The sequence below is a fragment of the Podarcis erhardii genome (genome assembly GCF_964252035.2).
Source record: "Podarcis erhardii genome assembly, chromosome: 17".
Taxonomy (NCBI): domain Eukaryota; kingdom Metazoa; phylum Chordata; class Lepidosauria; order Squamata; family Lacertidae; genus Podarcis; species Podarcis erhardii.
This window is the reverse complement of record NC_138515.1, coordinates 12,333,557-12,356,575: the sequence shown is the minus strand read 5'-3', so window position 1 is coordinate 12,356,575 and position 23,019 is coordinate 12,333,557. Positions and strand designations below refer to the sequence as shown.

The 23,019-nt window shown below is 44.6% G+C and overlaps 2 protein-coding genes across 2 annotated transcripts in view; one reads left to right on the top strand and one right to left on the bottom strand.

Moving 5' to 3' along the window:
• Positions 1–10,638, top strand: part of ADAMTSL1 (ADAMTS like 1) — a 256,986-nt gene extending 246,348 nt beyond the window's left edge. The window contains exons 27-29 of the mRNA XM_081844758.1: positions 1,758–1,867; positions 4,399–4,619; positions 5,731–10,638. Of these exons, the coding sequence (XP_081700884.1) occupies positions 1,758–1,867; positions 4,399–4,619; positions 5,731–5,837 (438 nt within the window). The 3' untranslated portion in view covers positions 5,838–10,638. The remainder of the gene's footprint in view (positions 1–1,757; positions 1,868–4,398; positions 4,620–5,730) is intronic.
• A 7,425-nt stretch (positions 10,639–18,063) lies between these two features.
• SAXO1 (stabilizer of axonemal microtubules 1) overlaps positions 18,064–23,019 on the bottom strand; it is a 33,428-nt gene continuing 28,472 nt past the window's right edge. Inside the window, exon 4 of the mRNA XM_081845309.1 lies at positions 18,064–19,223. Coding sequence (XP_081701435.1) covers positions 18,193–19,223 — 1,031 coding nt within the window. The 3' untranslated portion in view covers positions 18,064–18,192. The remainder of the gene's footprint in view (positions 19,224–23,019) is intronic.

Here is a 23,019-nt window from a genome sequence, read left to right as displayed (position 1 = left end):
TAACTTGCAATAGCAAGTTCCTTTACTTAGCAGAGTTTACATTCCCCTTTTTACATGCACAGCAGATAGCTGGTTGCAGGCTCATGTGAGCCTCTCACTATTATACAATTCAGTCTGTCTCAGATTGAATTGTACATACCTGGTAAGTTCCCTTGAATCCCTCTTAAAAGAATAAAGACACCACAGTGTTATTCAAAGTCAATAAAAGAAGTTTACTCACATCAGTTCACAGTTAGATTCCTGAAGGCAGACTTAGTTACAAATATGTACATGTGGATCTACCCCATATGGGGGAATGATCCCAGTGCTTCTGCTAGCTGAGAGCTAGTAGAGCAGTCCTAGCTGAAAGCTGGTCAAACGAAGAAGGAAGTCAAAAAGATAAAGTGTGCTGCATGTCTTGTCCTTTTATTACCTGGACAGGTAAGGCCACATCCGCCTTCTATCACATGCAAAGGAAGGATGCTCCAGCCAGGAGGAACAGGAAGTTTTGACTGGCTGGACCAAACATTTCCCTGCGTGTCTTCTCTAGCATTACAAGGAATGTTGTGCTTGGCTGCTTCTCATGGATCACATCCCACACGCATTCCTATCTTTCCACCACAGCACAGGTTCCTCATGTTTGCCTACAACGGCTTTCACCTCCAATACCAAGCAATCTGGTTTGCCCTTGCCTCAGCCCAGAGAGCATTCACCTAGGTAGTGGCTGCTTCTGTGCCTATTCCCTTTTCCTTACCTCGAGGACATGATGATGGACTCTGCATCCCTGCACCAAACAACAGAAGACATCATGTTACCCTGTCGGCCTTCTAGGATCACAACTTCATGATCAATTACAAGAAGGACAAGAGGCTATGAGATCTGGCAATGAGCAGGAGCCTAACCACTGCCGAGTTCTTTTTAATTATTTTCATTTAGGCAGATCTCTAGTCATTACCCATTTTTCCACACTGAGGGGAGTTTACCTTAGATCTGTGGACAACCCTTCCGTGAAACTCTTTATGAATTCTCATTCACGACTTTTCTTACGTTTCTAGGACTTGCATTAATTGTCTCGTGCTTTTCGGTTACTTGTTTTTAAGGGGTTGCCTATAAATTATGAGTGGTAAAATGTCCGGCAAATGGGATAGAGTGACATTTGCCGTGTGGATCTCAAGCTGTAGGCCAACAAAATGGGGAAATGAGAGGGGAGTTTTCATTTGTCCTAAACTCTTGAATTTATAGCACCAACCAAGGCAGCTTGAAAGACTAATGTGTTTACTGTAGCATCAGTTTTCAGCGGCTCTGGCACACAAAAGTCCATACTACCATTAATTTCCTGGTGCAACAAGACTCTTGTTGGTTTTGCTGAAACAGACCACCCTAGCTATGCTTCTGGAATTTAACAATAAATTATTGAATCATACATATCCCAGGCCACAGATCTGTAGCAAAAGACAGGGAGCATCTGACTCATTTGCAGTGTTCCTTTAGCAGTACTGAAAGAAATGCATGCTATTTCTTCATTCTGCTGCAGCCCGCTCAATTTATGACCCACCAAGTTGAATTCAATATAACAGCCACATATTGTGGTGTGTCAGGTGCTTGGGAATTAGCCCCCCAACACACACACCTCTTTTACAATCCAGAACGAGCAACAAATAAATATCGATCAAGTCCTTGATAGGTTTCGATACATGATTGGTAGGCTGCATTCTTTGATGATAATAATAATAAATAGTGCATGTCTGTTCTAAGTGTCCAGTTGTCTTTCTTAACAGTGTAATGGACCATGCATTGGATCTCGACTGGCTGTACAACACAGGCAGGTTTTCTGCCGGACCAGGGATGGGATATCTGTGCCTTCCGACCAATGCAGCTCCCTTCCGAGGTAAGCCCTGCTGATATTTTCAGAAACTGACACCATGTTTGCCAATTGTGACACAGCATTATTTATGTTTGGAACTTTAAGTTTTAATCCTGTTGGGGGGTGGAATTATTTTATACCCCAGCCACTCTGGGCAGCTCCCAACGGAATATTAAAAGCACGATAAAACACAACATTAAAAGTTCCCCTAAACAGGGCTGCCTTCAGATGTCTTCTAAAAGTCATGTAGTTTTTTCTCTCCTTGACATCTGATGGGAGGGTGTTCCACAGGGCGGGCGCCACCAACAAGAAGGCCCTCTGCCTGGTTCCCTGTAACCTCACTTCTCGCAGGGAGGGAACCACCTTGGATCTGAACCTCAGTGTCCAGGTTGAATTATGGGGGTGGAGAGGCTCCTTCAGGTATACTGGACCAAGACCATTTAGGGCTTTAAAGGTCAGCACCAACACTTTGAATTGTGCTCGGAAACGTACTGGGAGCCAATGTAGATCTTTCAGGACCAATGTTATGTGGTCTCTGCGGTCACTCCCAGTCACCTGTTTCCTGTGGAGTGCGAACTACAACTATATATCTAACATCATCCCTTATCACAGAGGAATGCAAATGTATTCTCTCATATAGGAAGGGGTATTGCAACAGATTTTGGGATGGAATCATTTATAATTTTTAGGGAAGGCCCATCTTTCCTGCAAGATCTAGTTACCTTGAATATGGTCACTTCATTACCCATGATAATGAGGACTTATGAAGAGAGTGAAATAACTCTACTTGATTTGGTTTATAGCTCATTAAAAAAAAAAGAAACCAAGGCAAATCAGAGTCTGAGTAGCTCATCCTCTTCCCTAAGCAGCAAGCTTGAGAAGGGAAATGCCAATCCAAGATGGAAGTTCAGTCCTACCCTTCCTTTCCTGAATCCCACCACCATAACCATGAGAGTGCTGGAAAGGAGAAATTCCCAACCTGCCAGCATCTCAAGAAGGAAAAGTCATCAGGTCCCTGTTCGGGAAACATTTGTCCCCCCAAGCAAGGAAAGACAGGAGCTGGAAAGGGAGAAAGCCCATCCTGTAGGATGGGCATTAGTTAACATAGCAAGAGCCCTGCTAGATAAGCCAAAGGACAACCTGGCCCAGCATCGTGTTCTCAAAGTGGTCAACCAGATGCATGTGAGAAGCCCACAAGCACCCTGGTCCCTTAAACCCCACCCATTTCAATGCTTCATCTAACAATTTCACCTGTCTCAAAATAAAGTCTACCAATACTGAGAATGCCTGGAGGCAATGTTACAATTTGCAAAGTAAATAAATCTAGGATAGGGTAGTTGTTGCTTTAGGGATAGATGGATTGGCTCATTAAAGGAGAAAATGAAAACATTGGCCAATCCTCTTCCTCTCTTTTCTTACTGGCAGACTATGTTTACATGTTATGATTTCACGTGGATGTAGAAAATGCCCAAGTATTGATACTGCACACACAATTCAGCTTCCGGAAAAGCTCGACTTTTCATTTTATAAAGGGCAAGTGCCCAGCCCTTATTGTTAGAAAGAAATGCTTGAATGCATTTGGACAATCTCTGCTGGAACCCTGGAAGCCAGAGGGCATTGGCAGGATTCCAGTGGCAGAAGGCAAGGCATCTGTGCCTTTCACACATCCTCGCCTTTTCCTTATGACTTGCAAAACCAGAAGCAAATATGCAAAGTCATACAGATGTCGGAATAAACTGTGCAAAATGATGGAAAGAGAACTGGGCTGTTTTGCTTGCCACTGTGGCATCATTGAATTTGGCTTACTTGTACGAAGGCAGGAGTAAGCCTGAACAAGAAAAAGGCTGGCCGCTTTTGAAGGTTTTTTGCTCCTGCAGTCATTTGTGACTCCTCTTACAACTTCGTTTCGGCTTAGCAATTTTTTCAGGGCACCATTTGCACGGTTGGCTTTCGGTTAATGGTTTGTTGCAAGAAATGGGTTAGCACTCTGCTGAGTTTGAGATCTGGACTGTTAATGCTTGGCGAGTATGCAAAACTAAGAGGACCCAACCTATTTCCTGTTTCCTGCTTGGCAGGGGGTTGGACTCGATGGCCCTTGTGGTCTCTTCCAACTCTATGATTCTATGATTCTATGATTCTATTGAGCTCCCATTGCTCGGTCCCTGCTCCTGCCAACCTAGCAGTTTGAAAGCATGTCAAAGTGCAAGTAGATAAATAGGTACCGCTCCAGCGGGAAGGTAAACGGCGTTTCCGTGCGCTGCTCTGGTTCGTCAGAAGCTGGCCACATGACCCGGAAGCTGTACGCCAGCTCCCTCGGCCAATAAAGCGAGATGAGCGCCGCAACCCCAGAGTCGGCCACGACTGGACCTAATGGTCAGGGGTCCCTTTATATGCAGAGTGTACATCCTTCTGGTTGATTTGTCAAGACAGGGGACTGTCTCTGGTTTGACTCCTACTTGGCCAGACAAGGGTCAGCCTTTCCTGAAAGGCTTGTACAGGTGTTGTTTTTAAGAATATTTCTGCAGTAGCATTGTATCTCTTCTGTTTGCCAAAAGGCCTCTGAGCACGCAGAACTGCTGGACAGATGCTTGCGGAGTGCACTGGAGGGTCAGTCTGTGGACTCTGTGCACGGCTACCTGCGGGAACTACGGCTTCCAGTCGAGACGAGTGGAATGTGTGCGTGTCCGCACCAACAAACCTGTGCAAGAGCACTATTGCGCCTGGAGACCGAGGCCGGCTAACTGGCAGCGCTGCAACATCACTCCCTGTGAAAATAGTACGTCTTTCCAACTTAGCACTGCACTCGCTGGGGAAAGCCGCTGTCTGAAAATGCAGATTCTGGGGACTGGTTCACATGTCATCCTCTGCCAGGTGGTCATAGCTGGTTGTGCATGAATTTCACTACACTGCTGATTCCCCAGATTTCTAATCAGATTATATATGATAAAGTTCTCATCACTACCCGGCAGAACATCATGAAAGACTAGCTTACAGAACAGTTGCATGTAAAGCACAATTACATTACAGTGGTACCTCGGGTTAAGTACTTAATTCGTTCTGGAGGTCCGTTCTTAACCTGAAGCACCACTTTAACTAATGGGGCCTCCTGCTGCTGCCACACCACCAGAGCATGATTTCTGTTCTCATCCTGAAGCAAAGTTCTTAACCCGAGGTACTATTTCTGGGTTAGCGGAGCGTATGTAACTCGAGGTACCACTGTACTATATAAATAAAGCTCTGTGGTTATTCTTTATAGACATTGTCACAGGATAATCCCATATGTAGATTGAAATATGTACTGATTCATATATATGAATATATATTTGCATAATCTTTTTTCTCACAGCTCCTTTGTTTTTGAGTTCTAGAGAGGCCCCAAGATTCACCTTGCAAGCTGTGCATTAAAAAAAAATTATCATCTGTTTCTGCATCATGCCACGCTCTCCCCCATTCAATCTGTGTTTCAGTTTGACCTGCATTTCAGGTTTTAACCTGTTCTGTATATATATTAAAAAAGCTGTGTGTTCCCCATTCACTATAATGGAGTATCTAAAAACAGCTCTAACTTTCTCCGCCTTTGGCCAAAGCGAATGAAATGTTCAAGCCCAAGAGCGCCTGCAGATTGGATTAAGCCTGCCAAATTGCAGACAAAAAAGTTATGGGGCTTTTTTGGGTGGGGGGAAGTAAACGGCCAATAGTTCTGTCTTAAGTTCTGTGAAAGAAATGGCCCTAAAGGTTGCAACGGTAATGAAATGATAGGAAGATAGGAACTTTGCAGAGAGAAGCTGTAAAACCAGTCAACATATGAGATGCAAGGTAATGAATTCTTCTCTCTCTCTCTCTTTTATGCAATAATGCAATGATTCTCTCTTTTTTCTTTTTCCTAGTCGAGTGCAGAGATACCACCAGGTACTGTGAGAAGGTGAAGCAGCTGAAGCTCTGCCAGCTCGCACAATTCAAATCAAGGTGCTGTGGGACGTGTGGAAAAGCATAAAGGTGGCAGGCAGAGAACCATCTGATGAATTTGGCACCACCAGCCCCCACCCTCTGCTTTGTTACTGAGAAGGGCTTCTTCATAAAAAGGAAAAATTGGAAATGGAATGGCCTTATCTTCCATTTTATTTATTTATTTTTTCCTCTCCCCCCCTTTTTTTGTTTCCGCTTTTTTCAAAATCCCTTTCTTAAACTGAAGTCTTTGTAAAGACCTCGACAAGGTTTCCCTTCTATAAGGAGACAAATGCAGCAAGTCACAGAATTCGTTATGAGGGTGCAGACCAAAAGGAAAGAGAGCACCGGAGAGAGGAGAGTCTGGAATGATGGAACGCCCTGGAAGACTTCGAGGCTGCCCTTTGTGGACAGAAGGAAGCTGCGGAAACCAACCCTGAGTAACTGGGCTCAGCAAACGCCTAGCGAAATTGCCAGTACTTTGAGTCAAGAGTGGAACGCGACATTCACCCCTGCACAAACGAAGGGTGGAAGGAAAGGGGGTGTCATGTTGAAGAATGGATTAGCCTTCAGTTGACCCTGGAAGACTTGCTCACGTAAGGTGAATAGATATGACCATCTGCTAAAAGGAGTAGCTTCCCATGTAGTGCATTTCACCACATGGACATGGGAAGGAACAGCCACCCACCGCTGGGCGAAGAGGAATTTACCCTGTACCATTGCAGTCTGAAATACGGGGAAGCAAGGGAGAGGGAAAATTCTGCTACTCACCATTGGGGCAGGGATGCTGCAGCCCAACAGCTTCCCAAATGGTTGTGTGTTCATGTGGTCAGCAGTTCCGTATATTCATCCGCCATGGGTTTTGTATAGCTGTTTCTCTATTGCCTTACCACCTGGGCCTCCCTGCTTTTTGGGTTATGCTCAGGAGGCACAGTCCAAGTCTCAAAATACTGCATTGGCACAAGCTCCATTTCAACATGGCATTAAAAACAGGGGGAGCAATGCAAAGGGTATATCTTAATCCCAGTCACAAAAAAGAGTCTTGAAAGAAATGATGCACCAAAGGCTTGCCCTCTTGTCACATTTCAGTTGATTTCTGTTCATTGTCCCTGGTACCTTGGTTTTCAAACAGAATGCATTCCGGAAGTCTGTCCAACTCCCAAAATGTTCAGAAACCAAGGCGTGGCTTCCGATTGCCTGCAGGACTGTCCTGCAGCCAATCGGAAGCCACGCCGGACATTCAGCTTCCGAGGCAAAGTTCGCAAACCAGAACACCCACTTCCAGGTTTGTGACATTCGAGTTCCAAGTTGTTCGTGAATGAAGCTGTTCAAAAACCAAGGTACGACTGTATAGACTCTTGTTTTTTAAAACACACACACAAAATATTCTCAATAAATACTGAATATGTGCAATGATATTCACATACTAATAGGACACTTGATCAATTTTAGACTGGATGAAACTGGAATAAGAGCCCAGGTTCAAAATTCCTGAAGCAATTATCTGGTTTAGCTGGTGCTAATAAAAATTAAATTGGAACATAATTGAGAGTTAATGATTAAAATAGGATCTAGATTGGGCAGGTGCATAGATGCAATAGTGCATACTGAGTGTTAAAAAAGTTTGAAGAAGGATATTTGATTATAACAGAGGTAAGTGTGGGACCTAGTCCAGAAAAAGAAATACCATGAGCCATCTATAGCTAACAGTACAGAATAAAAGTATACAGGCTAAAAATGCAAAAGTGTGTAACTGTTGAATGTGACTTGAGATTCGTACAACGCAGCCATCTCCACCCACCTGCTGGCCCAGAATTGGCACACAATCAGGTATTTCTCACTATGAGGATATTAAGGTTAAACACACCCTGTCGGAATTCCCACGAGTTCAGCATCATGTTTAAAACAGTAGCACCTGACCATGCAGCATGGGCATGTTAGTACACCTGGACCATCGATCCACGGCATGGGGCCACAGCATGAATTGATGCGAATGGCCTACTTTAAGCATGATGCTGAATGTGCTGCTTCTGACAAAGGTAAGCGTTCCCGTAACTGGGGGGACGTGGCTGTCCTGCCCTCTCATTTGAAGCAGATCTCAGACAAAAAGGACTCCCTTTGGAGGAAGGACAAGATAAATGTTGAATAAGTATAGGACTATCAGTCTAGGTGGTCCCTGAGCCACACACCCACTTTAGTGAAACATATGGCCAATAAACATTTTCGGGGTCAGGTATGAAGCAGGCTTCAGCTGGACTACTTTGACCAAAGTCCATGCGCATCTCATGCACATTTTGAGATTTGGAAGTGTGCATCCAACAGGCTCTCGCAGTAGGTGCATGTTTCCCCCCATGAATGGCTCAGTTAGGGTTTGTCAGATTTGAAGAAGAGAAGAAGAGTTTGGATTTGATATCCCACTTTATCACTACCCTAAGGAGTCTCAAAGCGGCTAACAACCTCCTTTCCCTTCCTCCCCCACAACAAACACTCTGTGAGGTGAGTGGGGCTGAGAGACTTCAGAGAAGTGTGACTGGCCCAAGGTCACCCAGCAGCTGCATGTGGAGGAGCAGGGAATCGAACCCGGTTCACCAGATTACGAGTCCACTGCTCTTAACCACTACACCACACTGGCTCTGCAGGTTGTCAAATAGGTGTTGGCCCACAACACAGCTCATGTGGGTTGTGTGAGCATGACTTCCAGGCTGCAAACAGCAGGTGGGCCAGCGGGCAAGGTTGTGGGACTGCAACCAGTAGGCCTGCACAGCAACCTATGCAGCCTGCAGCCCCCGGCCCCAAAGTGAAGCAGAAAGAACAAGTTTCTGCAATAAATAGCATTGATCCTATGTGTGCTTTGAGCTCTCTAGGGGATGGGTGAAGGCCACCTTTTGCATTCTGACCTGTATCCATCACAATCAGCGCCGTTTCCATTCCACTGCAGTTCAGTTTCTGCCAAATGCTACATTATGTCCACTAGTTAACACTCGTTTCAATGTCAAGGGAACGCCAAAACCATGTTTAAAATGCCGTGAACTTGCCTGCTTGTTTGCAGACTCAGAAACAGCAGCAATGTGAATGAACACTGATCTTACTTGCTCAATTCATTTCTGCTCCTGACTGCAGACAAACACGCAAGCTGCAGCAGATTCCGCTTCCTTTTCCGTTTTTGTCAGAATTCCCCGACATCCCTATAGGTGTCTAGCGGATTTATATATCCGGGCTCTAGTGCCACAAAGCGCTGCACCTCTTCAAGCCAAGGAAAATAAAAGGCTGTTTAGAAAGAAGCCCCCACGTTAGTGGGGCAAGGCAGCGGGGGGCCTGGCTTGCAAACCTTTAGCTTTGTGCAGCTCTCGTCCTTTGGTTGAGCACCAGGCTCTATAAAAGGGCTTAGCTGTGCCTCAGGTGTCTCTGTGGGGGCCCAGGGCTTGTGGTGAAGTCATAAAACGCAGCTCAAGTGCTGAAGGTAGCATTGACAGGTTGCAGCTTTTATTACCTGCCAATTCTAAAGCAAGTCTGGAAGTTCTCTGGTGAGGCCAGCATCAGGTCCGACAGATTAAATTGCCTCCGGTTTTGGGTCATTCCAAAATGTATCTGGCAGGGAATACGTGCGCGCTCTCTCTCTCTCTCTCTCTCTCTCTCAGATGGGTCTCTGAGCTATTGTGTTGCTATGAATCAAAGCGACGTTTATTTAAAAAAGAAGAATGTCTTTCTATGTATGTAAATGTATCTTTTTTTTGTATATTTATTAGAATTTCTTGTATAAAAAGTGCAATATGAATAATTGTACATTATGTTGTTCAGATGAAACTATTTAGGGGGAGCAGCTATTCTGTTATCCCTCTGCAATGTGTTTTTGTTGTACCAGTGATAATGTATATCCCCTCCCCTCCCCAAATTCTAAATCAGCACTTCTTGACTGAGTTTCAGCGCATACAGAGTAAATTACAACAACTGGGAGGCAAGGGTGGGGTGGGTTTTTTTTTAAATTAATTTAAATTTAATTAATTAATTAAAAAAAACCAAGGAGTTACCAAGAGAACGACCAGCAGCTTACTTAATAATGATGTGGCAGCTGTTTTCCGACAGCAATAACTGGCGAGAAATGCAGCGGTAATATCAGCCTTTGGTAGGGTTGCCATATTTTGAAGAGCAAAAAAAAAGGAGGACACTGTGCCAGCCATTCAAAGCAATTAAATGCAATTTGTCTCAAAAATTTACCCCTGAAAAAGAAGACGTGTCCTGGAAAAAGAGGACACATGGCAACCATGCAGCAGCTACCTCTTTTATAGTCATTATGCAATAACTCTGCTCCAAGGGATCTCGGAGCTTAAAGCCCAGCATGCCTGGGGCTCTCACCCAAGCAGACCTCCCCCACAAAAAAATTTAGCGCAGAGTGAAGCTCCACGCACACATCCCTTTGTTGCCCGCTTTCATTCATGTGACGCTGTGGGTGGGCATCCCAGAGGGGCCTGCGCCTGCAAGGACTCTCCAAGGCAAGGCCTACAGAAATCCAGGATCGTACCGCTGTATTTCGTGGTGCTGAATTGCACTCAGAGGCTGACTCGGCCGCTCTGCCCCCCTTTGCACACCATGGCCAGGGTCCTCTGCGCAGAGCGCTTGTGCTAAGTCCCACCGGGGCTTGCGGGTTTGTTAACTGTGCAGAGGCTTGCAGCCTATGAATGTAATTTCAAATGTAATTTGTCTGATGAATTGCAACCTGAGAGCATCAGTGTACATTTATTAGGGTTGGAAAATATTACAGGAGGCGGCTTCCCTCCCCTTTAAAAAAAACAAAATCAAAAAACTTGATTATATAATTTTTTTTGTACAAATAATGCATCTTATTTATTTACTCTTGTCTCATCTCGTTCTTTATAAACCATACGGACGCCTTGGGATTTAGAAACAGCTCAGGCTTCATTTCTGTCTGAGATCTGAAGAGAAGTATCAAAACCCTTGGGCTGTGTACATTTAAAATCCCCTGCCCCCCCAAAAAAAATATATCTGGGAGCTGTACCTTGTTAAGGGTGCTGGGAATTAGAGCTCCGTGCGGAGAAAACTACAGTTCTTCATATTCTTTGAGAGAAGAGATGTGTTTTAATAGCCAATTTAAATGTCACCTTAGGCTTTGGTTTCCAGGCAAGAGGGTGGATTTAACATTAGGCAAATTACTTAAGTTTCCTTCTCCAGCCCCCTAAGGGATCCGAAACTGAAACCCTAATTAGAAAACCCAAACTACTGTTGTGCAGATGAGAAACAAATAGTAGCCATGGTGAATGATAATGCAGCAAACGAAACTCTTTAGCACCTGCCCTCATGTCAGCCATCGTTATCTGCCTGAATTTAAAGGGCACCAAAAAGAATTTTGGCCCACTTTAAAACCGAAGGCTGGTTCGTTACACGTGAACAATCCCGATGCCAATGAAATATCTGCCAAATTGGGGGGAACCAGGGATTCCTTCTGCCCAACAAGCAGTACTGCATCCCACTTGCAGTAGATTTACAAAAGGAGGGTTAGCACCATATGAAATGACTTCTCTCTTATTTTATGGCAGCCTCTCTCTTTTAAGATACCAGAGTGAAGCTTCTGTCCTGGGAGGCTTGTTCTTGGCTGAGCTTTGATTTTATTATATATATATATATATATATATATATATATATATATATATATATAAATGTCAACACTGATGCGCTTTCCACAGGTTCAGGCAGGAGCATCTCCCAGCCCTACCGGGAGATGCTGGAGATTGAAACAGACCACCTGCATGCAAAGCATTTACTCTACCACTGAAATACCACCCTTCCAAAGCCTGATCCTAAACATTTTTATCCTTACATACTCTCCAACATTTCTCTGATGGAAACAGGGACGTCCTATTCCATAATCATAATTTTCTTATTTATATCCCGCCCATCCAGGTATAAGTGCCACAGCCACTCAGGGCAACTTCCAACATATATGAAAACTTAATAAACATTAGAAAACTTCCCTATAGGTAAAGGACCCCTGGACGGTTAAGTCCAGTCAAAGGCTGCTTTGAGGTGTGGCGCTCATCTTACTTTCAGGCCAAGGGAGCCAGCATTTGTCCACAGACAGCTTTCTGGGTCATGTGGCCAACATGACTAAACCGCTTCTGGCACAATGGGACACTGTGATGGAAACCAGAGCACACGGAAATGCCGTTTACCTTCCCACCGCAGCGGTACCTATTTATCTACTTGCACCGGCATGCTTTCGAACTGCTAGGTTGGCAGGAGCAGGGACCGAGCAACGGGAGCTCACCCTGTTGCGGGGATTGGAACTGCTGACCTTCCGATTGGCGAGCCCAAGAGGCTCAGTGGTTTAGACCACAGCACATCCCCATACAGGGCTACCTTCAGATGTCTTCTACAGATTGTATCTCCTTGGCTCGGGGGGGGGGGGTTTTGCATAACTCCATACCCTCCGAAATTTCTCCAATTAAAATAGAAACATCCCTATACTCTCCAGCATTTCTCAAATGAAAATAGTGACATCCTAAAGAAAAGCAGGACATTCCGGAATCAAATCGGAAACAGGGACGGCTTCTGTAAATCCAGGACTGTCCCTGGAAAATAGGGACACTTGGAGGGTCTGTCCCTTACATAAATCCAATGTTCACAGGATAGTGGTCTTAGATTCCTAGGAAAGCTTATCATGGCTTAGAGTTCTTCCTTCAAAGGACTAAATGCTATCTAAAGAAGGCATGTCTAAAGTCCGTTTCAGGGGGCCTGCCAGTTGGTCAACAACTTTGGGGTAAAATTCTAAAAAAAGCTCAACAACTTCAATCCTAAAAAACAACTTTGGTCGGCCCTCACGGCCCTTCACCTCGTCCAATCTGGCCCTCTTTGAAAAAAGACACCACTGATAAAGGGTAAAATAGCTGATTATCTATGATAACAAACAAATATGGTGCATATGTGTTTGGCTGAGAAGGAATTAAAGTGCTGGGAGAGGCTGTGATTTGAAATACAAAACATTTGCTTTTGAGTGGGTAATTATTATGATCGCTATGGCTGCACGCCCTGCACTGTAAATATGCTTGCAACAAAATCATGTGGGAATTGAGAAATCAATTTCTTCTGCACACGCGGGTGCTCCTCTGATCCTATAAAACAGTCTGCTGCCTCTCAGTCCCTCATGACCATTGGGATGATCTCATGCTTCAATCCAGAAGGTCAACCCAAACAAACAGAAACACTATGTATTCCGAAGAGACCGGAGAAACGGAGAACAATTTAATTGCTAATGAAGGAACCCAGAACTTGCTCCTTGTTACTTAAGAAAATGCTTCAATGGTCAGATCAAAGGTTGCTATTCCCTCCCCCACTTTACCCAAAATTATTTGTTAAGCCTAAATTATTGGTTTAAGTAAATATTCTGCGAGGTTGGTAGTGCAAAGTTTATGGGGCTGGTTTTCTACAAACCCAGAGGTCCAACCTAGTGGTTTTTATTACCAAGTAAGACAGAAAGCTATATTTCAACTTGCTGAGACGTATCATAGCAGGAGGAAAGACGTGGACTTTCCTAAGCCACAACGCAGGGAATGGTTAACCAATAGCCAGGAGGACGAAATACAGTCGTACCTTAGAAGTCGAACGGAATCAGTTCCAGAAGCCCATTCGACTTCCAAAACATTCAGAAACCAAAGCATGGCACCTGCAGCCAATCAGAAGCCACGGATGCCCGTCAGACGTTCAGATTCCAAAAATAGTTTGCAAACCAGAAAATTCACTTCTGGATTTGTGGCATTCAGGAGCCAAAACATTCGAGAACCAAGCTGTACGAAAACCAACAGTTGCTGCAAACCCCCTTAAGCAAAACTAAGACTGAATGCATGAGCCATGATTTCCACTAAGCAGAATATAAAATGCTGATGTTCTCCGGACTTGCCATATAACCAGGAAATTTTGAACAATTAATACTCCCCACAGAAAGAGGTTTGGGATATCAGATTCCTGCCTGAGTAAGTGCCTCCAGTGGACACTTATGTAAATCTCCAAAAAGAGGGCACAGATTTAAACAACACTGATATGCATCTTGATTTTCATGTACAGTGGTACCTTGGTTCTCAAACTTAATCTGTTCTGGAAGTCCGTTCCAAAACCAAAGCGTTCCAAAACCAAGGTGTGCTTTCCCATAGAAAGTAATGCAAAATGAATTAATCCATTCCATACTTTTAAAAACAACCCCAAAACCAGCAATTTAACATGAATTTTACTATCTAATGAGACCATTGAACCATAAAATGAAAGCAATAAACAATGTACTGCAGTCACACAATCAATCAGTAGCTGAATTGGGTTCCACACAGTCACAAAAACAAACAAAGAAGAGCTACAAAAACAAAAATGCAAAATAAATAGCAAAAACAGGCAGACCTCAGTGTAACTCTCAAAACGGAAGTGTGGCACTCAAAATGGAGCACGTTTGGCTTCCGAGAAAAGTTCACAAACTAAAACACTTACTTCCAGGTTTGCAGTGTTTGGGTTCCAAGTTGTTTGAGTACCAAGGCGTTTGAGAACCAAGGTACCACTGTATATTTTATTCTTCTGCTTGATTTATATCCCACCTTTTCTCCAAAGAGCTCAAGGTGCCCCAGGGGCTTTTCCTCCACTATTTATGCTCCCAAGAATCCTGTGAGGCAGGTCCAGCTAAGAGACAGGGACTGGCCCAAGGAAACCCAACGAGTTAAGTGCAGATTTGAACCCTGGTCTCCACCAGGTGCTAATCCAACACTCTAACCAGTACACCACACTGTCCCTCCATAGGCCTTGTGTCAAGTGAGATCGATACGATAATCTTTATTGTCATTGTCCCATACAGAACAACGAAATTGAAAAATCTACATAAGACATTCAAAAACCAACAAGCCTGCTATCCCAACCTGGTTAGCCCCCTAAAAACTCTGATACCCCATTTTTAAATACAATATACTCCCATAGAGATTCCTTATACGGCGTTTAAAACCAAAATCGCATTTGGGTAGAAACTGTTTCTCAGGCGGCTAGTCCTAGTTCTGCATCGTCTACACAGACTAGTGGAAAAAAGACAGTCACGGAACCAAGAAATTACACAGAACAAAAGAAATTACCGTGAAAATCCCTGAAACAAGAAGTAATCGACTATAGAATTACTTCAAAAAATTACTTCAAACTCAAAAAACAGGGCTTTAAGAGAATCAAGCAATCTAAAAATCCAATACATTTCCTTCTGTAGTAATTTCTTTCTTAAACTATCCGTATTTATCTCAGGAGTTTGATGTTTATAAATGATAAACCATCGTATTCATAATAAAGTGATGGAAGTACCTCTTACTTCTCATTTCTTAGAAACCAAACATAAGGCAACGGATTTGAGATGGTTTATCATTTTAGATTTGGTTCCTTAATTCCATCAGGTCTCAACTCTTATATTGACTTTAGTTCCTTATTGTAATCTCTTATAACTCTATTTAAACAATATTCTTGTTATTCTTTACAAACTTTGGCAACCACGCCCTATATTTGAACTAGATGGTCTGTCCCTTTAAAAATTCTTTCACCTTGCAATTTAAAAACCTGTGATTGGGAACACCCTATATCATTCTTTAACATCAACAGTCAGGAGCGCTTCAGCCCTGTTTTTGAGACTGTTTGAAACTTAAAACCTCAATTTCTCAGTAGGGCTATGTTCAAAACTTGTTTGAGTCTCTGCCCTATTTTTGAGTTTGTTTGAAACTTCAAATCTCTATTTCTTATTACTACTGCTTGGTTCTCTTAAATAGGGTTTTATTTAAAACTTTTTTGAGTTTCTGCCCTGTTTTAGGAGTTTGTTTGAAACTTTAAAACCTCAATTTCTTATCACTACTGCTCGATTCTCTTAAATAGGGCTCTTGAGCTTGTTTGATATCACTTAAAATCTTATAATTTCTTTATTTCCTTCTGAGGAAACGGATTAGTTCAGTGAAATGAGTTTTGTAGCCGGCATCTCGTTAAGTTTTTGTTTAATTCTAGTTTATTTTTGTTATTTTTGTTATTCTATAGTCAATTACTTCTCGTTTCAGGGATTTTCACGGTAATTTCTTTTGTTCTGTGTAATCGTCTACATAGACTGGCAGAGGCTCTCCGGGGTTTTAGAGACAGCTCTCCCCCAGTCCCCTACCTGGGACTGGACCTGGGGTCATCTAACCCCAAACTTCATCCCTTTGCATGTCAATTTAGCATTAATTATTATAATTTGAAATAAAAATGCAACTCACCAGAATCGTGTGAGGAGGTGACTCGGGTGCTTGCTCATTCTTCTGCCCAGGTGTTGACAATAAATGGGCAACCTCCAGCCCCCTGCCTCTGGTGGTTCTGTATCCTTAAACTGGGCTTCGGTTGGGCAGCCCTTCAAACAAATTGGCCATCACCTGTGATTTAGGACACATGGCAACCTTGCAAACTCCTGGGATTGCTAAGAACAAAACCACAGGTGCAGTGAGGCTCAGGGCTGGTCACTGCTAGGCCTGGAAGCTGTTATTAGGGCCAAAATTCAGTTTTGGGAATATGTAGCAAAGCCTCATAACGACTACACGTCCTGGGAGAACTAGAATTCCCAGCCTTATTAACAAACCACATTTCCCAGGATTCTCTGGGAGAACCTTTTAAAATGTGTGTCGGATGTGCCTTAAATGTATGGTGTCGATCTGCCCTGAAGTTATTCTCTTCCCTTTACAACATAAACTTCTCACAAATGAATACAGTAAAGTCGTAAAAATGTGCCTGGGCTAATAACTGGACTGACTAACAAGGACCATGACTCTGAGCATGTGCATAGTTCTTAAGTGGATGAACAGAGCAGGCCACCATGGGAAGTAGTGGTGGACTCTCATTCGCTGGTGATATTTAAGCAGAGGGTCAGCTATTGGTCAGGGATGCTGTAACTGCATCCTGGAAGGCCGCTCCAATATGACCCTCGCTACTCTTATGCCGCTGTGGGTTAAACCACAGAGCCTAGGGCATGCCGATCAGAAGGTCAGCGGTTCAATCCCCGTGACGGGGTGAGCTCCCGTTGCTCGGCCCCTGCTCCTGCCAACCTAGCAGTTCGAAAGCACGTCAAAGTGCAAACAGATAAATAGGTACCACTCTGGTGGGAAGGTAAACAGCATTTCTGTGTGCTGCTCTGGTTCGCCAGAAGTGGTTTAGTCATGCTGGCCACATGACCCGGAAGCTGTACGCGGGCTCCCTCGGCCAATAAAGCGAGATGAGCGCGCCAACCCCAGAGTCGGCCACGGCTGGACCTAATGGTCAGAGGTCCCTTTACCTTTACTTACTCTTATGATTCTGTGCAGCACTTTCAAGTCAAAGAGATTCACTTCTGTGCAGAGCTGGACCCCAATCACCTCCCCTTTTGGCAATGAAGTCCTGATTAACAGTAGCAGCAGCAATTAGTAGGGTTCCGGTGCTTAGTTGATGCATTGGTTAGTTTAATCAGTTAAAAACATTTTGCTGACTAAAAAAAGGAGCCCTAATTAATTGGGCAGCAGAGCTTAAAAAACATTCTGAATATATAAAACCGGACTACAAGCATCACTTTAAAAGAGAACACACACATCTGTGTGCAACAAGGACTCACCAGCGCTGATCCATTCTGTGACATGCCTATGCGTAATTTTAAAAACATTTTCCCCCTGGAGAATTACTGTTTTCCCCTCACATGCAAACATAAAGGTAAAGGGACCTCTGACCATTAGGTCCAGTCGTGGCCGACTCTGGGGCTGCGGAGCTCATCTCACTTTATTGGCCTGGCTGAGGGAGCCAGCGTACAGCTTCTGGGTCATGTGGCCAGCATGACTAAGCCGCTTCTGGCGAACCAGAGCAGCGCACGGAAACGCCACTTACCTTCCCACCAGAGCGGTACCTATTTATCTACTTTCACTTTGACGTGCTTTCGAACTGCTAGGTTGGAAGGAGCAGGGACTGAGCAACGGGAGCTCACCCCGTCGCAGGGATTCGAACCGCTGACCTTCTGATCGGCAAGTCCTAGGCTCTGTGGTTTTACCCCACAGCGCCACCCGCGTCCCTTTTCATGCAAACATAGATTTGATCAATTAACTGCCTGATCAATCAGTTCAGACTCATAGGCTTAATGAATTTAAGCTGCATACCTGTACCTGCAAGTAAGAACCATTGAACTCAATGGGACTTCCAAGTAGATATGCAGAGGATCGAGCCATATGGTTTTCTGGTGGCAGCTCCAGAAATAAAATGTCATAATGCAACCAGGGGAGGAGAGCTTTCCTAGAATGTTAGTTATTTATTCAGCTCTACCAAAAGCACGACAATCCTCTGGAAATAAACATGATACCAATAGCATTCATCAACGAATAAATTCAGTGGTGTGTTGAAAACTAGCTCGAAAAACATCAGGCTTTCATCGCAATCTCTTTGAGGCCCGTTTGACTTAAGCTGCCGCCGGGAAGGCTGCCTCTACGGTCGCCAATATTCAAACTGGACGCACATCGGTCCTGGGCCACCGTAGCAGGACGGAACCGCCTGTGCCCTGCTTCATCAATCTTCTCAAATACATAGCCGGGGGGCTCTTTGTACGTGGCAGGGCAGATATGGACTTTCTTGGGTGTGTAGCACGTGGCGTAGGTGGTTTCGTCAACAAACGGGACGTGAGGCCGAGTGCCCAGCAGTCGGGGCTTGAAGCTCTTGGTGAATGGAAGCGGGTGAGGCACATAATGGCTCTGGAAGGTGGTCAAGGTGTCCATGGGGACTTTGGGCAATGTGACCTCGCAGTGAGGAACAATGGCCTTCGGTTTCGAATAGTCCCAATGCTTATAATCCTCCTTCATGGTGGAGCAGTGGTCGAAGGGATCTGTGTGGGTTACGACACGGGCCAGGGGTTTGCAGGACGTTGCCGGGCGGCCGTGAGGGTCGACGTAATGAATCTGAGCCATCGTCTTGAGGTCCATCTTCTCCTTAGGCGGTGTGTACGCAGCAGGCTTCCTGCTGACCGGTGGGGCCGTTGGCCAAGCTAAGAACTTTTCCCGGAATTCGGTAGTCCCCTCAAAATGGGCAAGGTCCGGCCTCACGTAAGGGGGCTTCACGGACTGAGCGGGTGGCCCTGCCAGCCCTTTGTAGGACTGTTTGTGGGTGGTGAGACCGTCGAATGGCTCCTGGCTGGGCTTGAATGGCTCAGGGACATGGGCGTGACGTTTTGACAAGGGGTGTGCTACGTAATTCAACTTATAGTTGGTCATACTGTCCAAGGGTATCTTTGTAATGTGTGGCGATCTAAATGGTTTGCAGCTCTTCGTCATCACTGGGCCCTTGTAAAGGTACTCATCCTGGTGCGTGGTCCGACAGTCAAATTTATCTTCTGCTGGGCGGAAAGTGTGTGGCGGCTTAATCATGTCCCTTTTGGCCTGCTTCCATGGCAAGTAATCAGCTGAAATGTAAGGAGAATGCGGTTTTAAAGCAAAATCATATGCTAACATTTGCTGACTAATAATATGGGGCTACTGTTTATCCTCATATTCTCATTTCCACTCCACTTACAGCATACCACGTTAATGAATAAAACAGTGGGATTTATGCAAACATGGGCAGCAAGAACGAATACAGCTGCTTTGTTATTAGAAAGATGTCAAGACATTCGTTGTATGAATGAACAGAACGAAACAGATGAGATGCACACATTATCAGCTTGGTAATTGTATAGCTGAATAAATACTGAAACAAGACGTCCCTAGATCATTGTCTCTTTGTACTTCCCTCTGTTTTGGGATGTGCAACATCATGTTAAGAACATAAGGGCCCTCCTTGCTAGATCAGACCCGCATCTAGTCCAGCGTCCTTTTTCACACAGCGGCCAATCCGATGCCTTTGGGAAGCGCACAAGGAAGAATGGGGAGCAAAAGCCCTCTTACAACAGTTGTCGCCCAGTGACAGGCCTTTAGAGGCCGGTTGCCTCAAATTCAGGCAATAACATATTGCCATTACGACCAGTTGCCGTTTTGATTTAAATGTGCATTTCCTGAGTTGAACACCCCCCAAAAAAGGTGTACAGAAAGAAGACTGCTCCTTCAATTTCACTAAAACAGACACGGGTGGCGCTGTGGTCTAAACCACTGAGCCTAGGGTTTGCTGATCAGAAGGTTGGCGGTTCGAATCCCCGCAACGGGGTGAGCTCCTGTTGTTCAGTCCCAGCTCCTGCCCACCTAGCAGTTTGAAAGCACATCAATTTGCAAGTAGATAAATAGGTACTGCTCTGGCAGGAAGGTAAATGGCATTTCTGTGCGCTGCTCTGGTTCACCAGAAGCTGATTAGTCATGCTGGCCACATGACCCGGAAGCTGTCTGCTGACAAACACTGGCTCCCTTGGCCTATAGAGCGAGATGAGCGCGCAACCCCAGGGTCGTCCGTGATTGGACCTAACGGTCAGGGTACCTTTAGCTTTTAGCCCAAAGAGAGTGTAGGATAGCATACAAGGGTGGAACTATAAGAAACACAGGGCTGCCTCTGAAATCGACCTGGTTTTTCCATGCAACATGATTCCACTAAGTGATTTCATGACAGCAGCCAAAGAAAGCTGTGGAGTAGGACTAAAGGACAGTAACATCACAGCATCATCACTGAAGGTAAATTCTTCTACGTATTACCCTAAAAGGGAGAGATGCTCACCGCAGGGCCACAAGCTCTCTGTTGTGGGTGGGGTGGATAGTTTGACTCTAGAAGACTTGAGTTGGCATTCGAAAGAATGATGGTGATACCAACTCCATTCTTCATGGGCATTTTGACTCTGCTGGTGAACCTATAACCTAGGAGTCGCCCATCTTTTTAGGTCTGTGGGCACATCTGGGTCCTTTTAGTTGAGTGCAAATGGGCACTACCGATACCCCTCTCCCATAGAGTCAGAAAGAGAGAATGTGTGCACTTGGCTTCTTCGAGCATTCTCAGTAAAAGTAGAATAAATCCAGTAGAATTTATCTGAGCCTTGAAAAACACAGATGGAGATGAAGGCGGAAGTGGGGGAAAGTGTGACTCTTCCAACTTCCTGCTTCAGTTTTATGAAGAAGAAGAAACATGAGCACCCTCATCACTTTATGACCAAGGAGCTATGAGTGGGGAGTTTCGGAAGCCCCTGCTCTAACCAAACCATTTCATCTAATTGCATCTTGCGGCCTGGGACCCTCGTACGTACTGGACCGCCTCTCCCGGTATGCCCCGCAGAGGACTTTAAGGTCTATAAATAGCAACACCCTAGAGGTCCCGGGCCCTAAGGAAGTCAGATTAGCCTCAACCAGAGCCAGAGCCTTTTCAACTCTGGCTCCGGCCTGGTGGAACGCTCTGCCTCATGAGACCAGGGCCCTGCAGGATCTGATTTCTTTCCGCAGGGCCTGTAAGACAGGGATCTTTCCGCCTGGCCTTCAGCTTGGAATCAACTTGATCCCCTCCCCCTCTTTCCTTTTTCCTTCTGTGATGGAACTCCTATTTGGGGACTTCCCTGGCTTTTTTCTGGCCCACGTAGGATCAGTCTGGATAGTTGGCCTTGGTGAAGATTTGACATTTTCATGCCCCAAAAGTTTTTGATTTGAGTTTCTACTGAAATGAGGCTGTATTTTAATGTTGTATTTTAATCTTGTTTTTAAATTGTAGTTTAATCAATTGTTTTTATACCTGGTGTTAGCTGCCCTGAGTCCAGTCTTGGCTGGGGAGGGCGGGGTATAATTTTTTTATTATTATTATTATTATTATTATTATTATTATTATTATTATTATTAATGAATCCCAAAAGTTATCTGTGTGTTATGTGTGCAACAGCCCTTCTTGTCTGCTCTGGCACAGCCCCAACAATTTGTTGTGATGCAAAGCCCTGTGCGATCTTTAACTTCTTCCTGATTCTGATCCGCGCACCTGCATCTTTGCTACCTGAGAAGCTGCCATCGATACACAGCACCTGTGACAGCCTTGGGATTTAAATCTGCTTCCTTGCAATGCTGCGTCCCAAGGAGGACTGAGGTGCTTGCAAGGGATCTCTGCAGACAGCCACAGTTTAATAGCTACTGCACGCAATAAAGGATTAAGGTTACTTTGGGAAGAAGCCATGTACATGTATTGAAAGGAACCATGGGGAAATGGAGCGACGACTAAGTGAGAACATCCCTCTTTTTTTTTACGGCTGCTTCTTAACACAGTCTCTACGCAACCATGGAGCAAATTTATAAGGATTACCTTTCAAACACACTTTTTGTAGGCCGTTGAAGACATACGGAAGTATTTCCAGAGTTTGCCATGACTTGCGATAATCTGGCCTAGGATGTTTGCTGATATGGGAGTTTTGTACAATATTTGGAAGATGGCAAATGTTTCCATATGTCTTCCATTGCACGTGTGCGTGTGTATGTGTGTGTTAAAATGAACTCCACACATTTGGAGCTCTTCTAGGTATTATGAATATATTTCACTTTGTTGGAGCCAACAGCGCTACTATCCACCATCAAAATATGTTACAATTTCATTGAAACTCTCCTTCTTCTCTGGTGGGTATTAATGGCTTCCCATGTATCACCAGCTTGAAAAAATTAAGAAATAGGGGAGAGAATCAAGGATACACACCATATGTTTAAAAAAAAGGCTCAGGCAGACCTCAGCATAGCCAAACAAAATGACTCTAAAATTAGATTATGTACCTATGGAGAGATCAGGAGTGTATCTGGGAGATAATGAGAAGACTGGAACAATACACAGGGTGATGCTGCAAAGCTGCAAGGCATTCGTTGTGACCTGATAGCATCATTTTCTGCCACGCTGTCTGGCTGGGGTGTATGTAGATAAATGCAAAAACTGCATTTTCCCCTCTCACTGTCATTTCTGTCTGAATTATATTCTATCTCCATATAATGAATGGAAGGGATTGTCCCATACCTGACCTTGAAAGATAACAGGCTAATGTGGATCTGCATTGGTGGGTCTAATCCCTGCACCACAAATTCCCTTCCAACTTTAGAATTGTATGATTCTGTGAAATGGGGAAAGTGGGTTGTATCAGAGGCTTCCATCAGCAGAAAGGGGAGGGGGGCAATTGGGGGCAATCGTCCTCTGCCCCCGTGCACCCCTCCCACATTGTTCCAAAGCAGGGCCAGATTTAGGTTTGATGAGGCCCTCAGCTACTAAAGGGAATGGGGCCCTTTCTATGTCCAGCTGTCCTTTCTCAACAACAAATGGTCACTGTTTTTTTTTGT